Below are 19,527 nucleotides of genomic sequence, written 5' to 3' on the forward strand. Positions count from 1 at the left end.
ATCCTAACCACCTAAGTGTGAAAGTCAGAGCTACAAATCTTACCTAGTATCTGGCTCTCTGTTCTCTCTCTCAATATTTATTGGCCATTATTCCTTTAGACCAATCACTAAATTAAATTGTAGGTAAGGCATCTGGCTTATGCCTGAATTTCCCAGGTGGGGCAGTAATTATTAGAAGCCAGTTTTTTGGCACAGGTCGTTATAAGGTTCGCCTCTCTCCAGCTACAGTAGTGTTGTTATTGGGCTTGCAGGTCTTGCCTCTTCAGTCACTTTGTGGCTGCAGGCTCCTTTAATTTCTTTTACCTAACACAGCCAAAGATGCCTCACTGAATGCAGAGAATCCTGCTTTTTCTTCTCACCATTGCTTATGTTTGTCTTCGCAACAGGACCAAATGAATTATCCCTCGTAACAAATCAAGGGCTACCACAGGTTGCGTGTGCTTGCTGTCTATGCTATGAGCCACAAAATTACAAGTTGCCTCCTTTGTCATGTTGTCTGGCTCTCCAAACAGAGAGGAGAGAAAACACCAGATATCTTCTGCATGCCACCTGTTGTGGGAAATAAACTTTAACTAAATGGACTAGGAATGATTGGGAGCTCAGCTATTTATCCTTCAGAAGGCAAATATGCACACATGCGCAAACACACCCACATGTGATTGCACATGTACACACACACTAGCTGGTCTACGTTGATACAGTTTACCACTGATGTATGTCAAACCCAGATTTTTCCAGCTGTCTAATACCATCTGCCAAGTATAGATGGGGGCATGCAGAGGGCAGCTTGCTATATATGTCTGATGGCAGCTGTAAAATCAAGCAGTTTTGCCCATTTAAGCATCAGCTTGCTTCCAAAATAAGCATCAGCTACTGCGTTTACAGTAAGCTTCCAGTAAAGACGGCATAACCAATTATAAGAATATGTTGTAGGCTTTATTCCACAACACGGGCCAGCCTTCATTAAGGAGTTTGTGAAAATCTTTGCAACCGCGTCTTGAGTTGGTTCCAGCATAGAAAAGGCAACTGCTACTAACAATTATGTCTTTAAGCTACTCTGCTAGTCATGCTGCTACAAGGGGAGGCAAAGGACTGCTCCATCTTCAGTTATACCTGTAGAAAGGAGCGAGCTAGCCCAGGAAGGCCTGCCTAGGAGCCAGGGAATGTCTAGAGTTACAATCCACTGCTGCTGCAGACGCATCTAAAAGTTGGCCTGCAAGTGTTTCTTATTGACCGGCTCAGTCGAGTTCAGTGCAGGGTGTTGCACTGACTTTAGGAAGGGCACGCACAACTTCCCTTGGCAAAGACCGCAGAGCCAGCAGACTGACCAAAATGAATAGCTACTGTATTTCCTCCCCCTCCAACCTTGTTTCCCTTTAAAAACAAACAAGGAAAACCTGATTAAAAATGGAAACAAACACAAACCACCAATGATAAGGAGTGCTATTGTTAACAGTGCAGAAGGCTGTTAAAATCAGTGACAAGGAGAATCTCTTAATTTTGCATTGCTTGATTTCTGCAAAATAAACGTTGCCCCAATAATATTTCTGAATACTGATATCAGTCATTATTTGCTTATATATAGCACCTTGCATCGGCTAATCACAAGTTGTTTTGCAAGCATTCATTTAAGCTCATACCTGCACTCATACTTTTGTGAAGTAAATAAATCTTTGCTCTGCTTGTACAGATTTGCAAACTAAAGTAAAAATTAAGTCACCTGCCCCGGTGTGAGTGAGTGAGCCAGGATATGAACCCAGTGGCCTGGAACCCAGTGCTGTCTTTTAAGTCCTGGATAATGTCTCCATCCTGACTGAACAGAGAGATGAATAAAAATGCCCTGGTATACCACAATACGTTACTATTGCCATCCTCCTCCTTGTGACAGTAAACAAAGATTGACATGTTACAATAAAAAAATGAGCCATATCTATGATAGCCTATCACAAGATACATAGCAAAACCATCTAATTAGAAAACCCAGTCTAATCTAACTTGATGGTACTGTCGTTTTTTTTAAAACAAGTCCTACTTCAATCATAAAATCCTTGAACCATAATGTTGCTTTCTATGCCATATGTCCTTATTTAGAGAAAAAATGATTGCACCCTTAATTCAAAGGGAACGTTTCCCTCTGAGCCAGAACTCAATAAAATGTATCAAAAAAATTGTGGAAAAGGGCAAGCAAAGAAAATCAAATTGCAGCGTGTGAAACGATTTAAGGAGGGACCTGGGGAATACATAATCTCCAAACTGCCAAGTTAGAGCAAGTATAAAATATACAAACAAGCCTGATATTTTTCCCAGTTGATCTCATTATGTGGTATGCTTGGGATAGATAAATTTTGTTAGAATGCATTAAGGCTGGATTTTCAAGGAAACAAGTCAGAAGTAATGTGTTTAGCTGATTCCACCTTGTTTTGATACATGGGCCTTTTCAGGTTTAAAGAAGTACATTTTTTAAACCAAATGGTTTGTTTTGTTTCGAGCATTAAAACCAGAGGCAACTCGGTGACTATTTTGTTTTCCTGCTGGAAAACAGACGTTTATAATTCCAGCCTGCTCTTTAATCACTGGCGGTAGAGCTCCGTGAGGTGTATATCACTGCTGCTTATTGTTGGCAGCTTAAAACATACGGAACTAGCCTTGTGTGGAATCCCTTAACAGACTGTTTCTTCCACAAATAGTACTTTTTGAACTATATTTTAATTAAATTGTCAATTTATATTTATTAAAACAGTTTGTTGTCTCTTAGTGCAGAAGGGTCGCTATTACTGATAGTTTACCAGAGAAAAACATTAGCCATGCATTCACGATCAAACTGAAGAGATGGCAAGCAAGGAAGTTTCCCAAAAGTATAGTTTAGACATTATCGTCTTTTGTGTTTGATAAACATTTTTTATGCTGAGAAGGGGACAGGCCCTGTATTAAGGACTCCCCAGCCTCAAGAAGTTTTTGGAAGGAACAGCTGTTCACAACCATGCTAGTAGTCTGAAACCCAAAATAAGTTTTGGCAGCCTGAAACACCTGCAAGAAATTCTTTCCTGGGTTGCCTCTCCATGGCAAGCTAATTTATAAGCAGGTTTGGCAGACTTAGATTTTTTTAAATTATTTCAACAGATAATATCAACATTTATTTTTAAGCATTTATTTTGATTTTTATTGATTTGCATTTTCAGGATTGCTTGAAATTAGGAGTGTGGGGACAGACAATTTATTAATGACAATATAGTATTATTATAGTGCAGTTTAACCACTTGCCGCAACAAACATCACTACTGTAAGACTATCATCGAGTGGTCCCTCGTCTGCTTTGTCACTTCCTCTTCCTTTGTTCCCAGTCCCCTGGGTTTTCTGGGAGTTGCAGGCAGCACAATGCTCCCCCCTGTCATCACACACTTCATCAGCCATGATTTTTCTTATGTCCCCTTTATATGCATTTTGATCATTAATGATGGAAATATTTTTTTCATTGGTCTGTGAAATGAACGTTTGTTATCTTGTACTGATAAAAATCAAATGCTGCCAACCCTGTTTAGAAGGGAGACTGTATTAACCTTTAGTGCATTCATCACCAGCATGGTATAGATATGTAAACAGCAGCAATGGGCAACGCCTTGAAAGCCACTGATCTAAAAATTAGTATGTGACCTTTCCCTTTGGCGCGCATTGACTGCAAAGTGTACCTGGCTTTCCTGGAGCTGCCTTTGCCAGTAAGAAAATAGAACTCATCTGAATTTTGCCAGGATAGGGGCAAAGCAATCCTGAATGTTGTCCTTTTGCACAGCGCAACTGAAAAAGACACCTGTTTTTCTGAGCTTTTAAGGGAATCCAGCCTTTCTATCAGGTTAACACTGTGCTTTATTAGTGGACATATCTCAGTTGTGATGCTGTATGGGGTTCCCTGCGCCTGTCTTTTCTGGATGTGGGAAAGTGTGTTGAGGGTTGTAGACCAAACCTCTGTGTTCCCCGTACTAAGTAAAGGGTCTTAACCAGTATGTGGGGTAGGCAGCTGCCATTCCTGCCACTTCTTGTCCACCGACAAGAGGCCAGAGGATTAATGGCTCAATAGACCCATCTGAGCCACCATAGAAGACATCTCTGAATATTAATGTCTTTCCCCAACAGGGGCTGCATTCTGTGCTGCTTTCGGGATATAGCCCACCCCCTCTCTTCCCGATAAAGCATCAGTAAATTTGATTGTGTTTGTAGAACCTGTTCTGAGAAACTTAACACAAAAACCAGAAATGACAAGGGGTTTAAAAGCAGACTGCTGTGGCTTTAAGAGAGATAAAAACGGTTAGGGAAGGAAAATAAAAATCCCACAGCCTGTTGTAGCAGCTGTAGCTTCAGATCGTGTGGAAAATGAAGGCAGATGATTCAATTTGGCCTGTGCCCCGAGTACATTTCCAAATGCTTCTGTGTGTGCGCAAGATAATGAACAAATATATTGAGATGGCACAAGATCAGTCCGAGTTTGCCGCTGTGCAAGCTGTGGAGCTCCCAGTAGGAGCGAACTAGCTTTGCTAGGTTAATGGGGGTGAGGGTCGGTAAGCCCAGCACCTTTCAGAACAACTTAAGAAAAGAATTTGTCTCCTTTTGCCCCAGGCTCCCTGTGGCACTCCAGCGGAGCTTCTGATAAATCGGAGTGTATTTATTAATAATGAGCAGGGGCAGCGTGCCTGCGATTTGAAAATAGGTGCACCAAATAAAAATGTGCTTTCCTATGACATCGGAAAAGCTGAAGTCAATGGAGAGTGGACTGATCTATTATGATTAAAAAGCAGGGGTTGAGAGCTGGTGCAGTGATAATGAAAAAGAAGCTCTTTTCTAGAGGGAGGACCCCATGCAGTCTGTGGACATTCCCCCCAAGGAAAAGACTGGAGGGCAATAAATAAATAAAATGAAGCAGCAGCAGAGAAAGGCAGAGATGGAATATAATGAGAGCTGAAGTTATTGCTGGAATGAGTTATGATATTTAATCATGCTACATGATGTCCAAAGGTGTGAGGTTCATAACTCTTGGCTTTCATGCAGCTTTGTTGTCCTGGAGCATGCAGCCTGGCAGCCTTTCGAATCTCCCTGTGCCTTTTTACCTAAACTTTCCCTTGCCAAATCAGCTTCTGGTTTGAGATGCTTGTTTGGTGGAAAGGAGACTTTATAGTCTAAAAGCTAGGTTTGTGATCTGTGGTTAGGATTGTAACATAGCTAGCAGGGAAGTCCAGGGGTGATAACTGCCAGCTTTTCATTGCAACATGCATGTTCTTTGATATATTGTGTATCAAGGAGAAGCTGCATTTAAACAATGCAGGAATAAATTCAGCTTCCAGACAACCTGGCTAACTTTAGTAGCGACTGAATTTGGCAATGCACTTCAATGCTTTTTAAAAGCGGTAGGACTAACATATTGTTGAACTGGGATCTAGATAGGGACAGAGTTTACCTCTTAGAAGAGAGAATTTATCCAGCATACTCATCCTCTTGTACTGTTTGGGTTTAACTTTCCTAAAAAGATGTTGGCAACTTCATTTCTTGAAATTGGTCATTTAAAAAAAAATATTCAAGAGCAGTGTTCATGCAGGAGCTGGGGGAGGGGCAGATTTCTCCCCCCCCTCAACCACCCCGATTGCTGCCCCACCCCATGAACCATGCCACCTTAACACTTGAACATGCAGGTTCTTTTTGTTTGTTCATGCATTTGAAATGTGTAATAATAGGTGATGATGCTACTGCAGTACATTGGTAAAATGCATGTTACATCCTTCTCTGTTGGATATTCCACTAATGCATAGTATTGTACTAATGCTGACAGCTCCCAAAGTTACTGTGTAGGTGTAGTGTTGTTGGTCTGGATGATGAAGTTGAAAGTCCATGTTAGAGTTCTCCTGCTGTTTGCTGTCGAAAGAGTTGTAGAATACACCAGACAACCAAACAGGGGGAGAGAGAAAGAGGTGAGGGATAGGGGGAGCAATTATCTGGTTTTGTTATACTTAGGTTCCCTGTGCAAAGATGAGATGGGCTTTTAATGTTAGGATCCTTCATAGGTAACCAGCTCTTTTGAAGAGGGGTGGCAGATTTCAGAGAGAGGCTCAATCCTTAGGATATGGCCAGAAGCCACACGTTCAGAGAAGCTGATTGGAAATCAAGCAGTCAAGCCAGGAGCAACTTCAAGAAACAAGCATTTGACCAGTTTGCTAATACCCAGATCTGTGGAGAGTGCCCATGAAACCAATGCATCCATTTAGCAGAACAACTTGTCCTCCTAGTTCAGTCCTGCATGTGGCTCATTAGGGTAATTACTGATGAATTAAGGCAGCTTGGCTCAGCACTCCGGCTGTGGATGTGTGGGCTCCCCTGCTGGCAGGCAGCAGGTGTAAATGAACAAGATCTGTCAAAAAGGCTGATGACCCTCTTAATTCACAGCAGCAAACTGGGGACAGAGGTAGTGCAGCAAGTTTAATAATTGATATTTACTTGGAAAGGTTAATGGCAGCAGTGATGCTTCTAATTTGCTTGCCTGTGCAAGACCTTGTCAGGTCAAATTGTCTCAATTTGTTTCTGTGTGTGTAGGTGTAGTTTCCCTTTAATGAACTTTGAAGAAAAGAAACAGGTGATAGGAGAATATACTACTACTATTACCACTGCTGCTGCTACTAACATTACCACTTCCGCTACTACTCCTACTTCTCCTCCTCCTTCTCCTCAAGAAAAATAGCAGAAGGTTGGGATCTGTTGGGAACAGGTTGGGTAAAACCCGTAACTTGAAATTATTGCTGACTTTCCCTTGCTTTATATTTTTTGTTTGAACATTGGGGCCCAAGAAGGTTTAGAGTTTGTAAGCAGCAGGATCTTTTTTTTTTAACTTGTTGCTGGCTAGGCATTGTTTGAAGGTATCTCAAAGGTGCTATCATCTCAATCCAGATTTAGCAGTCTTTCAGGGGATGAGAAATATTAGTTAATCATATTGGTCCCTTACTGTAGGGAATTGGTTGAATTATCTATAATAATGAAGAAAAGACAGAACTGTTCTATGTATCGATGTATTTCCTGCATTTGAGCACAAAAGTCAGATGATATAGTGCTATTCTGTGATGATGATGATAAAATGCTTTCCATTTTAACAGTGACAAAAAGGGATGTTAAGCAGGCGCTGCTAAAGCTAGAGTTTTTAAAAACGGGCATGTCTGCATAAGCTATATACAGTAGTTTTAAGAGCCAGCCGGTGAGCTTTCTTGATTTCTAAAGTTGATGTTGCAATTAGTAGTGGAAAACTGGAGAAGTTCCAGAAGAATGGAATGACAGCAGATGCACCAATATTTAGAAAAGGGTAAATGGGACAACCCAGGTAATTATAGGTCTGGAAGCCTGACTTCAGCCCTGAGTAAAAATAACAGAACAACTGGAAAAGGAATCCACTGATGAAGAACAAAGAGTTAAAGGATAGAAAGACGGTATAAGTAAATGCCAGTAAATAGGGGAGCATCTATGGAATGTAGATTGAGGAAGTAGAATGATATAAAATCATCATGACATATACCAAATGGATTAAAAACTTGCTGTCTGGTTTGCCTCAAACTGTAATTGCGAATAGGGACTAATCATAGGGTGAGTGTGTTCACACAGAGGGGGAAGTGGTAAATGATCAAAAAGACAGCTTCCTGATCTAGTGGGTTAATAGGCTGGACTCGGGCAAATAGTGTGCATTTTAGTACAAACAAATGTCAAGTCCAACTTCAAGGAATAAGGTGTATTGGGGTGAGGGGTCCTTGTCTGATAAGCAGGTAATTAAAAAAATGAGCTGGGGAGTCCTTGAGACAACCTGGCCAATCAGTGTGATGCTGCTGGCTTGGATGTAGAAACATGGGAATCCTGAGTAGAAGTAGATAAACTATAGTACAAGCAGGGATATCTGACCATGATGTTTAACCACTGTGGGAGTACTGTGTGCAGTTATAGTGTTCACAGCTCAAGGAAGCTGATGCACTGAAGAGTGTTCAGAGAACCGAAAGAATGGTGAGAGGGTTGGAAGACATTATGCTTTATGACATAAAACTTAAGGAAGCCAGTCTGTTTGATTTAACTCTTGCATATTCAGGGCATCTGTTGGTCCCCTGTAGGAACCAGGAAGGAATTGTTTCCCTGCTATAAATGCTTTATTGGCTTTTGCAGAGATCTTTCACCTTCCTCTGAAGCATCAGACGTTGGTCAACGCTAAGGCTAAGAGTTTTGTATGGGATGTGCTGCAGCTTCTGCCAGTACTTGCAAACCTCATAGGTTCCTGACATAGAGGGTCTTGCTCTTCTTCTCAGGGTGAAGTCAAAGGCCAGATGTAGGGCCAGGAAGGAATTTATCCCCAGGTCATTTTGGGCAAGGACTTGTGGGAGGGGAGAAGAAGAGCACTGCCTTCTTTGAGATGTGGTCCTCTTCCTCAGATCCTCTGAACATGTTAACCAATGACTTCTCTGCCGTTGGAACGGTAGGCCATTACAGTGCTGGGCTCTGGAGTTGCGGAGGTCCCCTCCAGTCCTGTGTTCCTAAGAAAGAAAAGGTTGAGAGTCGACTTGATTACTGTCTAGAAATACCTGCGGAGAGCAGGAGTTTGATAATAGAAGGATCATCAATCTAGTAGTCAAAGCTATAATAAGCTAAAACTAGACAAATTCAGACTATAAGTAAGGTGCAAACAATGAAGGTAACTAATCATCAGAACAATTTATCAAGGATGATGGTGAATTCCTCATCAGTGGGAATTTTTAAACCAGTTCTAGAAAAGTTTTTCAATGCATGTGCTCTAGTCCAAGCAGGAATTATTTCAGCCTGTGTTATGTAGGAAAAAAAACAGACTACATGGTCACAGTGATTTTTTTCTGGTCTCTGAGGTCTCTGAGTGTAGTTTATTCTCTACAGCAGGTTAATATTTTGCCTCTCTGTGGCTATAATATTGTATTCAAGTGATGGGTAAAATATTTACAGTAGTTTGCTGAATTAAAGATTATGCAGTGAAATAGCAGTGAGAGGAACAAGGGGATTTTATTGCCATTAAAAGTAAGCATTTGTACAAGACGGTATTTTAAATAGTGTAATTTTAAATAGAACCAAACTGATATAAATAGTATCTGTTAATAAATCAAACACTTCCTCCTGCCCAATATTTCACAAGGGAATTAGCGGAATAATTTGTTAGTAAATGATCCCAGGCATGTAGCAATGACTGACACGTCTGTCCTGTACTCATGCCCCTTTGCACTTTGTGGAATTAAATTTATTCCTGCTGTAGATTGAGGAGTGCTCAGTGCCCTGGGTTCACATTTAAGTAAGACAGGGAAGGGTGAGTAAGGGAAGCGAAGGATGACTGAGTAATTAGGGCATTAGCCTTGGACCCAGGGTACCCAGGTTTGGTTTTTTGCCCTGCTGTAGACTTTGTGGGTGACCCTTGGCCAGTCACTGAGCCCCAGCTCCTCAATAGTTTTTAGGTACTGGATCCCACTGAAATCAGTGGGAGAAGCACCTACATCCATTTGAGAATCCAGTCCTTAGTCTATTTTTGACTCAGCTTCCCAGGTGTAAAATGAGTATAGTAGCATGGGAATAACAAAATAGTTCACATGCTTCCGCATCTTTATTTTGCCAGGGTAATGGCAACCACATGGATTACCTTTCTTTGGCACTTTTTCCAAGGATGTGTTGAGCTTTCTTAGGACAGATAACACTGGCCTTATGTGAACTTCCCGCATACAGACTTCAAGGAAAAATATGACCTCGAAAAGTTTGATTCCATGTAAATGAATGGCTTTAATCTGTTGGGGAAAGAAGATTGGTTCCTTTTTTGTGAGACCACCAATGAACTTTTAAACATATATAATGGAATCTCAATAATTTGGGGATGGGGATTCCGATACAACAACAAGTGAACGTAGTTAGAAGAGTCTTCAGCACTGAAATGATCCAGTCTGAACTGAGGTTGATTAGTAGTCTGCTGCGATGGAAACCCCTTTCATGTTTCGCTCACTATTGCTGGGGTCATAGCCATTGGCCCAGCATGTTCCCCTTCCGAGAGTGCTATATTTACCTGGTCCTTGAATGTTAATAAAAAACCCCACTGAAGCAAGTGGGCAACACAATCTTTAGGGAAGCCCCATGCACTCAAGCACTTCTCCAAGTTGCAGTGAAAGTATTGAGATGAAAATGCTCTCCATGACCTAAGAAGCAGGAGGCACAGCAGTGCTTGAAAATACTTTACTTTTTTTTCTCTGCTCCCTCCAGATGAAGGTCCCTACGAGCAGAAGTGGCAGAAATAGTGAGGAAGACAGCATAAGGGAGGCCACAAGCTCTCAGCGGAGCAGCTCAAGGGACCGTCTCAGTGATGTAAGTACCATTCAGAAGCAAGCGTTGCTTCATTGCAGCAATTCCCGTTGCTGACATGGCTTTTCATAAATCTCACTGAACAAATGTTGGCATCCAGAGGTCACTGTGTAATAACTTTTTTTTTTTTTTATGTCATGATTGAGTGTTATGGCATAAGTGGCTGAGCTGCCTTGCAAACACTATAATCATGGTGCAAATAATATGATAAGCGAAAGATCAGAGATGGGAAAACAAAATGGAATTGTTATTCCTGAGGGGAAAGAGGGCTCAAGATGGTGGTGGGGGAAGGGGGATTCAAAAAAAAAAAGGGAGGAAAGTTGTGTTAAGAAAGCTTTTTACATCTGGTTTTGTTTTTAGCTCCTGCATGCAATTATGGTGGCTGCAAAGCCAGCCTACCTATTTTTATGCTTCCTACTTCCGAGACAGGAGAAGCTTTTTTGGGTTGGTGGTAAGAAGCTGTCTTTCTCTCAGGAAATTCACCGCTAGGTTGAGTGAAATGTTATGATAAAACAAAAGCAAATGGTGCCTTAGTGTGTAAACACACAAATGGGCTTTTGAGTCACCAAGAAATCAATGGCAGTGCTGGGATAATTTTATGTGAAGGCTTTTTGTGTTAGCAATTAGCATTTCGCCTTCATTAAAACATGATTTTTTACTAATTAGGACCTTTCCCGTTAGGAGAGATTTAAATGAAGAACAATAATCAAACGCTGGCACGAGCATGTCTGAAATATTAAATTTAACATTTCAATGGCAAGCCACAGAAATCCCAGAGCGAGTGGTTTTCATGTTGAGTTCTATTAATGTAAAATATGTTTCATAACTAAAACCTGTCACAGAAAACAGCTCACACCAGCCAAATTCAATTGGACAGTTAATTTAGCTTTAAAATTGAAAACACTACCTCTGCTTCAGGATGCAGAAGGAAGGGGGGAGAAAGCCTTTGATAAGCGTAATGTATTTGCTATTAAGGCTTTCAGAGCCCATTCTACAGGAGAAGAAGGGAAAAAAAAAAGGGGAAAAAATGGCTCCCACAAATGTGTTTAAAAGCTGAAAGTATTTATTAAAAATGTCAGCAGAAAAGTGCTTTTGGCAGATTAAAGCGGGATTCGGCTTGACAGCTCTGACAGGGAAATGTGACGGGGGAAAATTCTCTCTACATGTTTTGAGTGTGAATGGGACGCTGTAAACAGCCTACACGGTGGGAGGAAGAAAAAAAATAACATGTCCCTGTGATCTGCTTCCAGGATAACGAATGCGAGTGCACTGGAAAGGGAAAGGAGGGGGTTAGGAGCTCTTTTGGCAAATCATCTTTTTGTGTGATTTGTTTTTGACTGTAAGTTGTTAGACAAGAAACGGCTCCCCTTCGCCCCCTCCTTTTTTTTTTTTTTTGCTGTTCTCTTTACCCCTCCCCTTGGCTCTTCATGGCAAGTGTGTGACCATTTTTGACAAGTGTGTGACCTGAGGCATCTGGAAATATGGATGCTGATCAGTACAGCTGGGAGGGCATGGGGGGTGGGGGTCATAAAAGATTCAGATCTACTAGTTCGAGCCACACTACTCGCAGAATTTTCTTGGTAAGCCAGTGGCACAGCCTTTTTCTCCACCCTCCCTTAGCCCACATAATTATAGGCCCAGTAAGAGTTGAGTTTCATTGGGTGTCTAACTTTCTTCAAGACAGTTACTTCCCCAGTGAAATTCAGCCAGAACTGGAGATCCAGTTCTTGGAGGTTGCCAGCCATCGTGCCAGTGGGCTGGAGCACCCACTAGGACTTTGAATAAGCTGCTTTTATGGCCCTGTCAGATTAGTGTGTTTCTAATAAGTAATTTAAGCAGGTAAAAAAAAAAAAAAAAAAAAAAGAGAAGCTTGCAAATCGCAGCATGCACATCGTTTGTTATTAGACGAATGCGATGTCAGTTGACTGGCATCTACCCCTTCTTTGCATGTCAGTGAATGTCCTGTAGTCTGTTTGGGATGGTCACCGCGCTGGTCTTCGAAGGCTCTGGGGTTTCGGTTTGCTTGTACACCTTTGAACAGAGCTGGGGAAGCAGACCCAACTTTGGGTGTTGTTTTTTTGCGGGGTGGGAGGGTTGTTCGGTGCATGCTGTCAAGAGTTAAAATGAGTGCTGGATTCTCGGATGAGCAGGCCCCGATGCTCGCTGCTCAGATGAATGGTGTACAGCTGAACTGACTTGACCCCGTATGTGTGGCACTCAGAGGATTAAACCTTCGTAGGGAACTTAGGCTTTAAAGGGAATGGTGGTGGGGGGTCGTCTTCCTTAGGGGCCGTCTAGTGATTACAAATTGAGACTACACCACAGTTGTCCCAGGGCAGTCGCTTTCTCTTGCTGACATACCATGCTGCCTCAGGTGCCTGGCCTATTGCTTGTTCAGCCCCAAGGAGCTGCCCTGCTGTTTCTCTGTGCATTGGGGCTCACAGTACTCTTGTGCCGCCTGTTCTGTGTTGCCTTTACCTCCCATCTCTGTCCCTATTAACTTGTGGAAATAGCAAAGTAAATGAAGCAGGTGATAGCAGATATGGTGCACAGCAGGTGTGCAGGGATGCATGTATGAAAGTATCGGCTATAACACTGAGTATTATTACCCTGGGAGCACAGAAGGGCACACTCCTCCCCCCCCGCCATGCTTTGGCTCCCCCTCCACCCTCATTGCTCTTCTCCATTTAGAAGGTGCTATTATGACCAGCTTAGTTTCTCTTATTTGAACTGTTTCTTGAGGTGACTTATTTAATGGGGTGCCAGCATGTTGTGCTTTACTTACATTAATGTATGTCGTTAGTCTGTAATGGACCACGAAGGCAAAAGGTGGCCTGGTCTGTTGTGAAATAATTACACCCTGAAAAAGACTGAAGTGACGCGATTGATCGAGTGTGTCTTTTACACTCGCGCAAAACCATCAGCCGTGATTTTGCTTCTGTCTTTGATGCGCAGCAAATTTTCCTTGTAGAGCTTTATAATATAGCAGCAATAGTCTGTGTTGTACAGTACATCTTTCCAGACATTACTCTGAGTGCCGCTGATTATAGATCGTCAGGAAGGGAAAATGTGTATTTGATCTAGTGAGATCATCTCTGGCTGCAAAGCTTTCATTTGTTGGGCCTGGTTTTTGATGGATATGGTGAAGTTCTTAGGAGAAAACAAAAGAACCCAAGTTTGCATGGCAGATTGCGTCTGTTTGGGGAGCGGGCATATGATTTCCACTTGTTTTATACTCATAGTGCTCAAATAAAAATTTCCTTTCAATCTCTTACAAAACTCAAAGTCCCTTCAACCGATTGTCCTGTAGCATCCGATCAGGTTGCTTTAGGGCCAACACACAATCAACAGCCTTTTCCAAAATAGGATTTTCTTCTGCTGCCTTTCATAGTAAGGTAATTGGACGTTACCAGAGAATTAAGAGGCCGATAAGCCCCATTGCTATTTTGTTGTGTTGACCCAAGTAAAAGTGGGAGGTTTGGGTGTTTTGTTTTGGGTTTGTTTTTTTTTTGCTTCATTCCATAATTGTCCTAATCTTTTCTGATGTCCCGCACAGTGTAAAAATCCACATAGAGCCTTGTATAATTGCTTTAAAAAAGGTTTTATCTTTTTCTTGACCCATCAGCTTAAGAACTGCCTGCGTTTTAATGGATTTTCTCCCTCACTAAATTGAATGGATCGTCCCTCATTATCATTTAAATAGAACCCTCACTCCCTGTGAACATGGAAAATTTGAATGTGGTAGTAGAGCTGTGATAATTTGAAATATTCGGAAGATGGGGGAGGGGGAGGAGGAGGGGCGGGAGGCAGAGTACAGAATTGCTGAATGTAATTGTCACGGATTCTCAATTTTGTTGCCACGAGATGGGAAAATAGACTAATAATTGTCTTCCAACCCTAGTAGAATAGTTGCCCTAGTTAGCTGAAGCTAACACTCTAATTGTCATGGGGGCACCTAGATGAATGAGGATGTATGCAGGGCACAGCAAGGGCTAAATTGAGTGATATACTGAGGCAAAGAGCAAATTGGCAATTATTGGTCCAGCTGAAAAGGTTGGCAGGTGTGCAGATTTCTCGTGAGCCCTTAGGGGGAAATTGGAAATATAAAATATCGACCATAAATACTAGCTGATTAGGAAATATGTTGCAAGAGGTGTTGGCCACTTTAGAGTAAAAAATTCTCCTTTTCAAGGGATTAATTTAGGCTGTGCACAGGAGCACAAGCACCTCTGCTTAGTTTAGGGTTTTCTCTCTCTTCTCTTGCCTTCCCTTAGCGATCACCATCATCCATGGTATGTTTAAAATGTAACGAGCAAAGAGAAGGCGGAAATGCTGAGACTTTCTCTTTTCTGAATATTCTTGGATCAGTGTTTAACTTACCGTATAGTCTGGATGTGTAATCCTGTCCCCAGTAGATGGGTGCAATAAAGCTTCAGTGATTTCTAATTCAAGCTGCACATTTATTGTGAACTGTTCTTTGTGTTCCACCCGGCTGATTATTTTTCTCCTTCTCCTGGTCCTACTCTTTGTACTACACTGCCCCCTGCTGGGGCAAATGGACTAAAGCAGCTGCAATATCATAGCAAGTCCCAGGGCTGTATTCCAAGTCTCCTGGTCCATTAGATATGCCTAAGGTTTAAGCCCCTTCCCAGAACAATGATCAAACAAACCTCTGAAGTGAAAATGAGTCCAGCACTTTCACTGTAAGCCTCTATTTGTCCACTGCACAAAACCATTACATGGTTTTGGCACATGTTGCTTCACTGTCTCTGCTCAGGCTGGGTGCCAGTGGAAATAAAATACCACAGGGTCAAGACTTGGGTGAATGGGTAGCACTTTTTGTGGAGCTCAGAAGTGAGATAGTAAATGATGGGAAGCATTGAAGGAGCTTTGTGGGAATCCTGGGCTGCTAACATTTTGAGCTCTTTGGGACAGGTGCTCTCTTTTTCTGTTGCCTGTTGATACAGTGGCCAGTACAATGAGAGCCCGATTCTGAATGGGGACTCTTGCTGCCGTCGTGATACCAATAAAAATAATACTCCTAATAATTTGATAGCAAAAAGAATTGCCAGTTGCAAATCAGCATTTCACAGTGGCAATGATATGGTGAGACCAACTAGTAGATAGAAGAAGATGAATGGCTTCACGTCAGAAATGAATAGTACTTGTTTCCCTTGCCAACCGTGGGGGCTACGCTCCTGAAAGTACCCATGGTTGGCAAAACAAAAGGCTTACGGGGAAAAATGGGAGGTGGCGGGCTGATGCATGGCCACAGAAAACCGTGGTTACTCAAAACTGTATACCGTGGTAGCCAAAATTGTATATAGAATATTAAGTGTGGATACTCAAAACCATGGTTGGTGAGAGAAACCTGTACTAGTAAAACTTTTCATTGTAGGAAAGCTGTTCTTCTTGTTTTAGACAGGAAGAATAGAAGGCTTTGTCAGTAGAGTCTGAGCTATGTTAGCAAAGCTATGTTGGAAATTGTTGATACCATCTGGGGGGAAAAATATCTGCTTGATTTGACTGAGAGGGACAAGAAAGAATATGGAAACGCATGTGTTCCATTATCCCTGCATACCAAAGTCTTCCTTTAAATAGTAGGGATGGGAATACCCAAATAAGAGCCACAGTCAAAGTCTAAACATGAAGCAGAGACGCACTAGTAGAGCTACAGAGGGGAGAAAAGTAGAGGAAGAGCTAGAGTTTAAAAAAGCTCAAAGTAAGGCATGGAGTCAGGAAAAAACAATTTAGTGAATTTTGGGCAGAGGTGGGGAGTGGGTTTCTAATGTGGTCTTGCTGTACTTGAAAAAGGGGAAGATGAGCTCTTTCCAGTTTAGCACAAACCTGACAGTCAAGAAGTTGAGGCATAGTCTGCACTGAGAACCTGGGTGACCTGGGCCAAATTCCCTGAGGCCTGATTTCAGTAGTTCAGCACCTAGAGCTCTGGATGCTGAAAATTTGGCCTCAAATCTTGCTGCTCAAATTTCCCCATTTGTAGATGGGGTGGTGGGAGGTTGAGTTATAATGATGTATATAGAACAACTGAAGAAATACTAGGTAAGACTGAAGTAGCATAACTGAGAAGCTATGATTGCCAATTGTAAAAGTCTAGTTCCCCCAAAATGCTGAGATGGGTTAACAGTCACAAGCTTAAAGTAACCTGAAGTCTGTTTTCTTGCTTTTTGGTTTTAGACCCTTAAGGATTCATTGGCATCACATTTCCAAGTTGTCTCCTGCAAAGACTGAGGACTGGGGAATTGCCTGTTTAAAAAAAATAAATAAAAGCCCCCCTGTCCTTACATAACAAGTTATGTTCAGGAGCTGGGATTTTCATTAATGCATCAAAATGGCAAGACTGGTAAAATGGCAGGAATTAGTAAAGCTGCATGCCTGGGATGGGCCTATAGTGAGGCATTTGCTTTATCTGAATGGAGGGAGGAACTTGAGCTGTCCAGAGGTGGTTTTTGGACAAGGCACTCTGCAGGCACATGATTTAAACGTTAGCTGCAGTTGTCACCTCGTGAAATCCCAGTCTGATCTACGAAGAGCATAGAACAGGCCTGTTGACTTGTGACGGTGTATAGCTCCTGTCTTCAAAAGTCTGGTTCATCTAGCAAATACCCACACAGAGCAATGCAGAAGGTAACAGTGCAAGGTGCAAGTCCTGGTTTCTAGTGTACGTGAACATCTGACACACTCTGGCCTTTAGCGAGTTAACTGAACTCTTCGTATTGGCATAGGGAAGGGTGTGATTGAAGGGACTCATTGCATAAAAATTGTCCTGCTTAAGCCATGGCATATTCCCTACTCTTGTTCTCCTCCCTCTCATCAAAATGTGTCTGGTTTTATGAGGCCCATCACTGGGACAGGAGATATCTGGTCCTACCTGAATTAACACTTTTAGTGACAGGCATATTATATACCAGGAAAGACTGGTAGAAAATTTTGTTGTCTTTTTTCTGAAATTCAACCCGACTAGAAAGCTGGTTAAACAGCATGAGACCCTTGGAAAACAGAAATCTCTTTTGTTACTTCTTGGTAAGGTTTTACTCAGAAAACTCACCTCAACTAGTTTTTTTCTTTTTTTCAGTTTTATTTATTCCTCAGCATGCTGACTAGCACCGTCAGCCTGAGTGTACTGGACAGAAGGTAAATTTGACCCTGTGATCAGAGAAGAGGGCTGGTCCCGTGGTTAGAGCTCTAACGTAGGATTTGAGAGACCCTGGTTCTTTCAGGTCCCCGTTCTGCTCCAGGTTTCATCTGTGACGTGCCCCAAGATGCTTGGCATCTCTCCCTCAGATCCCAAGGAGAAGGTAGCAAAGAGTTACTAGAGCTAAACAAATGTTGGGTGAAGAGCTGATGAGTCCTTTGCCAAAACCTATTTGTGACTCCAGGCCAAAGTCATAGAATAGTTTAGCCAAAACAAAAATGGCAAATTTAAATTTTTTTTAAAAATAATAAAAAATAACAAAAAATATTCCACGGTAAACGATTTCCAATTTTCATGTACAATTTTCTGGTAATTCCGATCATTTCCAAAACTAGTCAGGGCCATTTCTTTTTTGCATCATCAAAATATTCTGGGAAGAAAACATCTATTTTAATATGAAGGACATAACTCTTAATTGAAGGCCCAGCCAAAGGTCTGTCATGCAACCCTACTTTTGTAATGATATTTTCTCTAATTATAATCACGCGATATTTTTAAGGAATAAGGAAAGAAATTTTAAAAACAAAATTACAGAGTGCCTGGATGTCTCAAAAGGGCATGTGATAGTAGAGCCTTTCAACGCCAAGGCCTGGCCTTCACTGCTAGAAAGGTATATTGTTTATGTAGGGGTAGAGTTCTGCCGTAGTGAAAATACATTGAAGACAACAAGGTTCTTTAGTTTTACCGACGTCAGCCGTATGTATATACTACCACAAGTTTCCCTTGTGATCAAACCAAAGTGCCTTGTCTCCATTGTGTTATTGCCTTGGGGTAGCTCACACACATTAGTTACCCTGAAATGTAAAAAATACATCTTTTTTAACAGTGAAGACAAGGCCTAAGTTGATGAATCAAACCCATTTGAAATTGGAAAATCATAAAGAGAGGTACGACCTTCATGCAAACGGTTATTGGTTGCAGCTCTTTCTCTGTGAGCAGGTATCTATATCGCACAAATGCTACTCCTATAGCAGTTAATGCTGTCTGGTCTCCTTAGCAGAAAGGCTTATGCCTTGGGGTTCTTGGGGTATCTTGTTTCCCAACTGTCACCCTGCTGGCTTTGGTCAGCACAGATTGGTAAGCAACACAAGCATGTGCTCCTAACTTTTTCACAAATTGCATGTTAGATTTTGAAACAGAAACAATGTTGAAAATTGAATTCAGTTCAACAGGGTTTAATTATATCTGCATATATGCTGCCACAGTTCATTACATAAGGAATAAATAAAAATGTTAAGGATTGGGCCCCATTAGTTTCTTTTCCTGGTTTATTCTAAAATAGAACCAAAAGGGCTCTCACATTTGGAGTGCCTATTAAGAGGCTTACGTTTTGCATGCTGCTCCAGTCTGGTACTCCTATGGTGTTCATCAGTTATAGTTTTCAGGGGTTCTGGTTGCAGCAATTTGATATGGATTCTTGGAACGTACCCGGCTCCCCCAGGAAGCAGGAGTATTTGGGCCTCTAGTGGATATGAGGGAAATCTATTGCAAACTGCTCTGAAAGGGCCGGTTTTGACTCTCTGATTCTAAATGTGTGAGGTGCCGGAAAGAATTTTAAGCATTAGATCCAGTGTGTTCAACAATTACTAGCCTTACGTGTGCAATAAAAAGTCACCAAGAAAAAGTCATCCAATTTTTTCAGTTCCAGGACATTTAATATTATAATGCTGGGGAGAAATACCTTTGCAACAGAGAACTTTTTAACTGTGAAAAATGACAGAGTAAACAGTGTCAGATCTTAATTTCCAGAAATAACACCTTATGGACTAATTGCTGCTTTCATCTTTAAAATCCCAGAAGGGAGATTTTAATAAACCTGGTGGGGGTATTATTATTATTATTTTGCTAAACATTGTCAGGGTCTGTATTTAACCTGAAATTTCAAGAGCATTCACCTTAGTCCCTTTCCACCTGCCACTTTCAGAGGAAGTAAATTGACCCATTCTCAATTC

At 41.7% G+C, this 19,527-nt stretch overlaps 1 protein-coding gene across 10 annotated transcripts in view; it reads left to right on the forward strand.

Moving 5' to 3' along the window:
* The window catches only part of FBRSL1 (fibrosin like 1), a 671,310-nt gene that overhangs the window by 303,009 nt on the left and 348,774 nt on the right, over positions 1-19,527 (forward strand). For all 10 annotated transcript variants that reach the window (XM_019538998.1, XM_019538993.1, XM_019538999.1 and 7 more), the window contains exon 3: positions 10,264-10,365. In XM_019538998.1, coding sequence (XP_019394543.1) covers positions 10,264-10,365 — 102 coding nt within the window. The remainder of the gene's footprint in view (positions 1-10,263; positions 10,366-19,527) is intronic.

The sequence above is a fragment of the Crocodylus porosus genome, unplaced genomic scaffold (assembly GCF_001723895.1).
Source record: "Crocodylus porosus isolate Cpor-Errol unplaced genomic scaffold, CroPor_comp1, whole genome shotgun sequence".
Classification (NCBI taxonomy): domain Eukaryota; kingdom Metazoa; phylum Chordata; order Crocodylia; family Crocodylidae; genus Crocodylus; species Crocodylus porosus.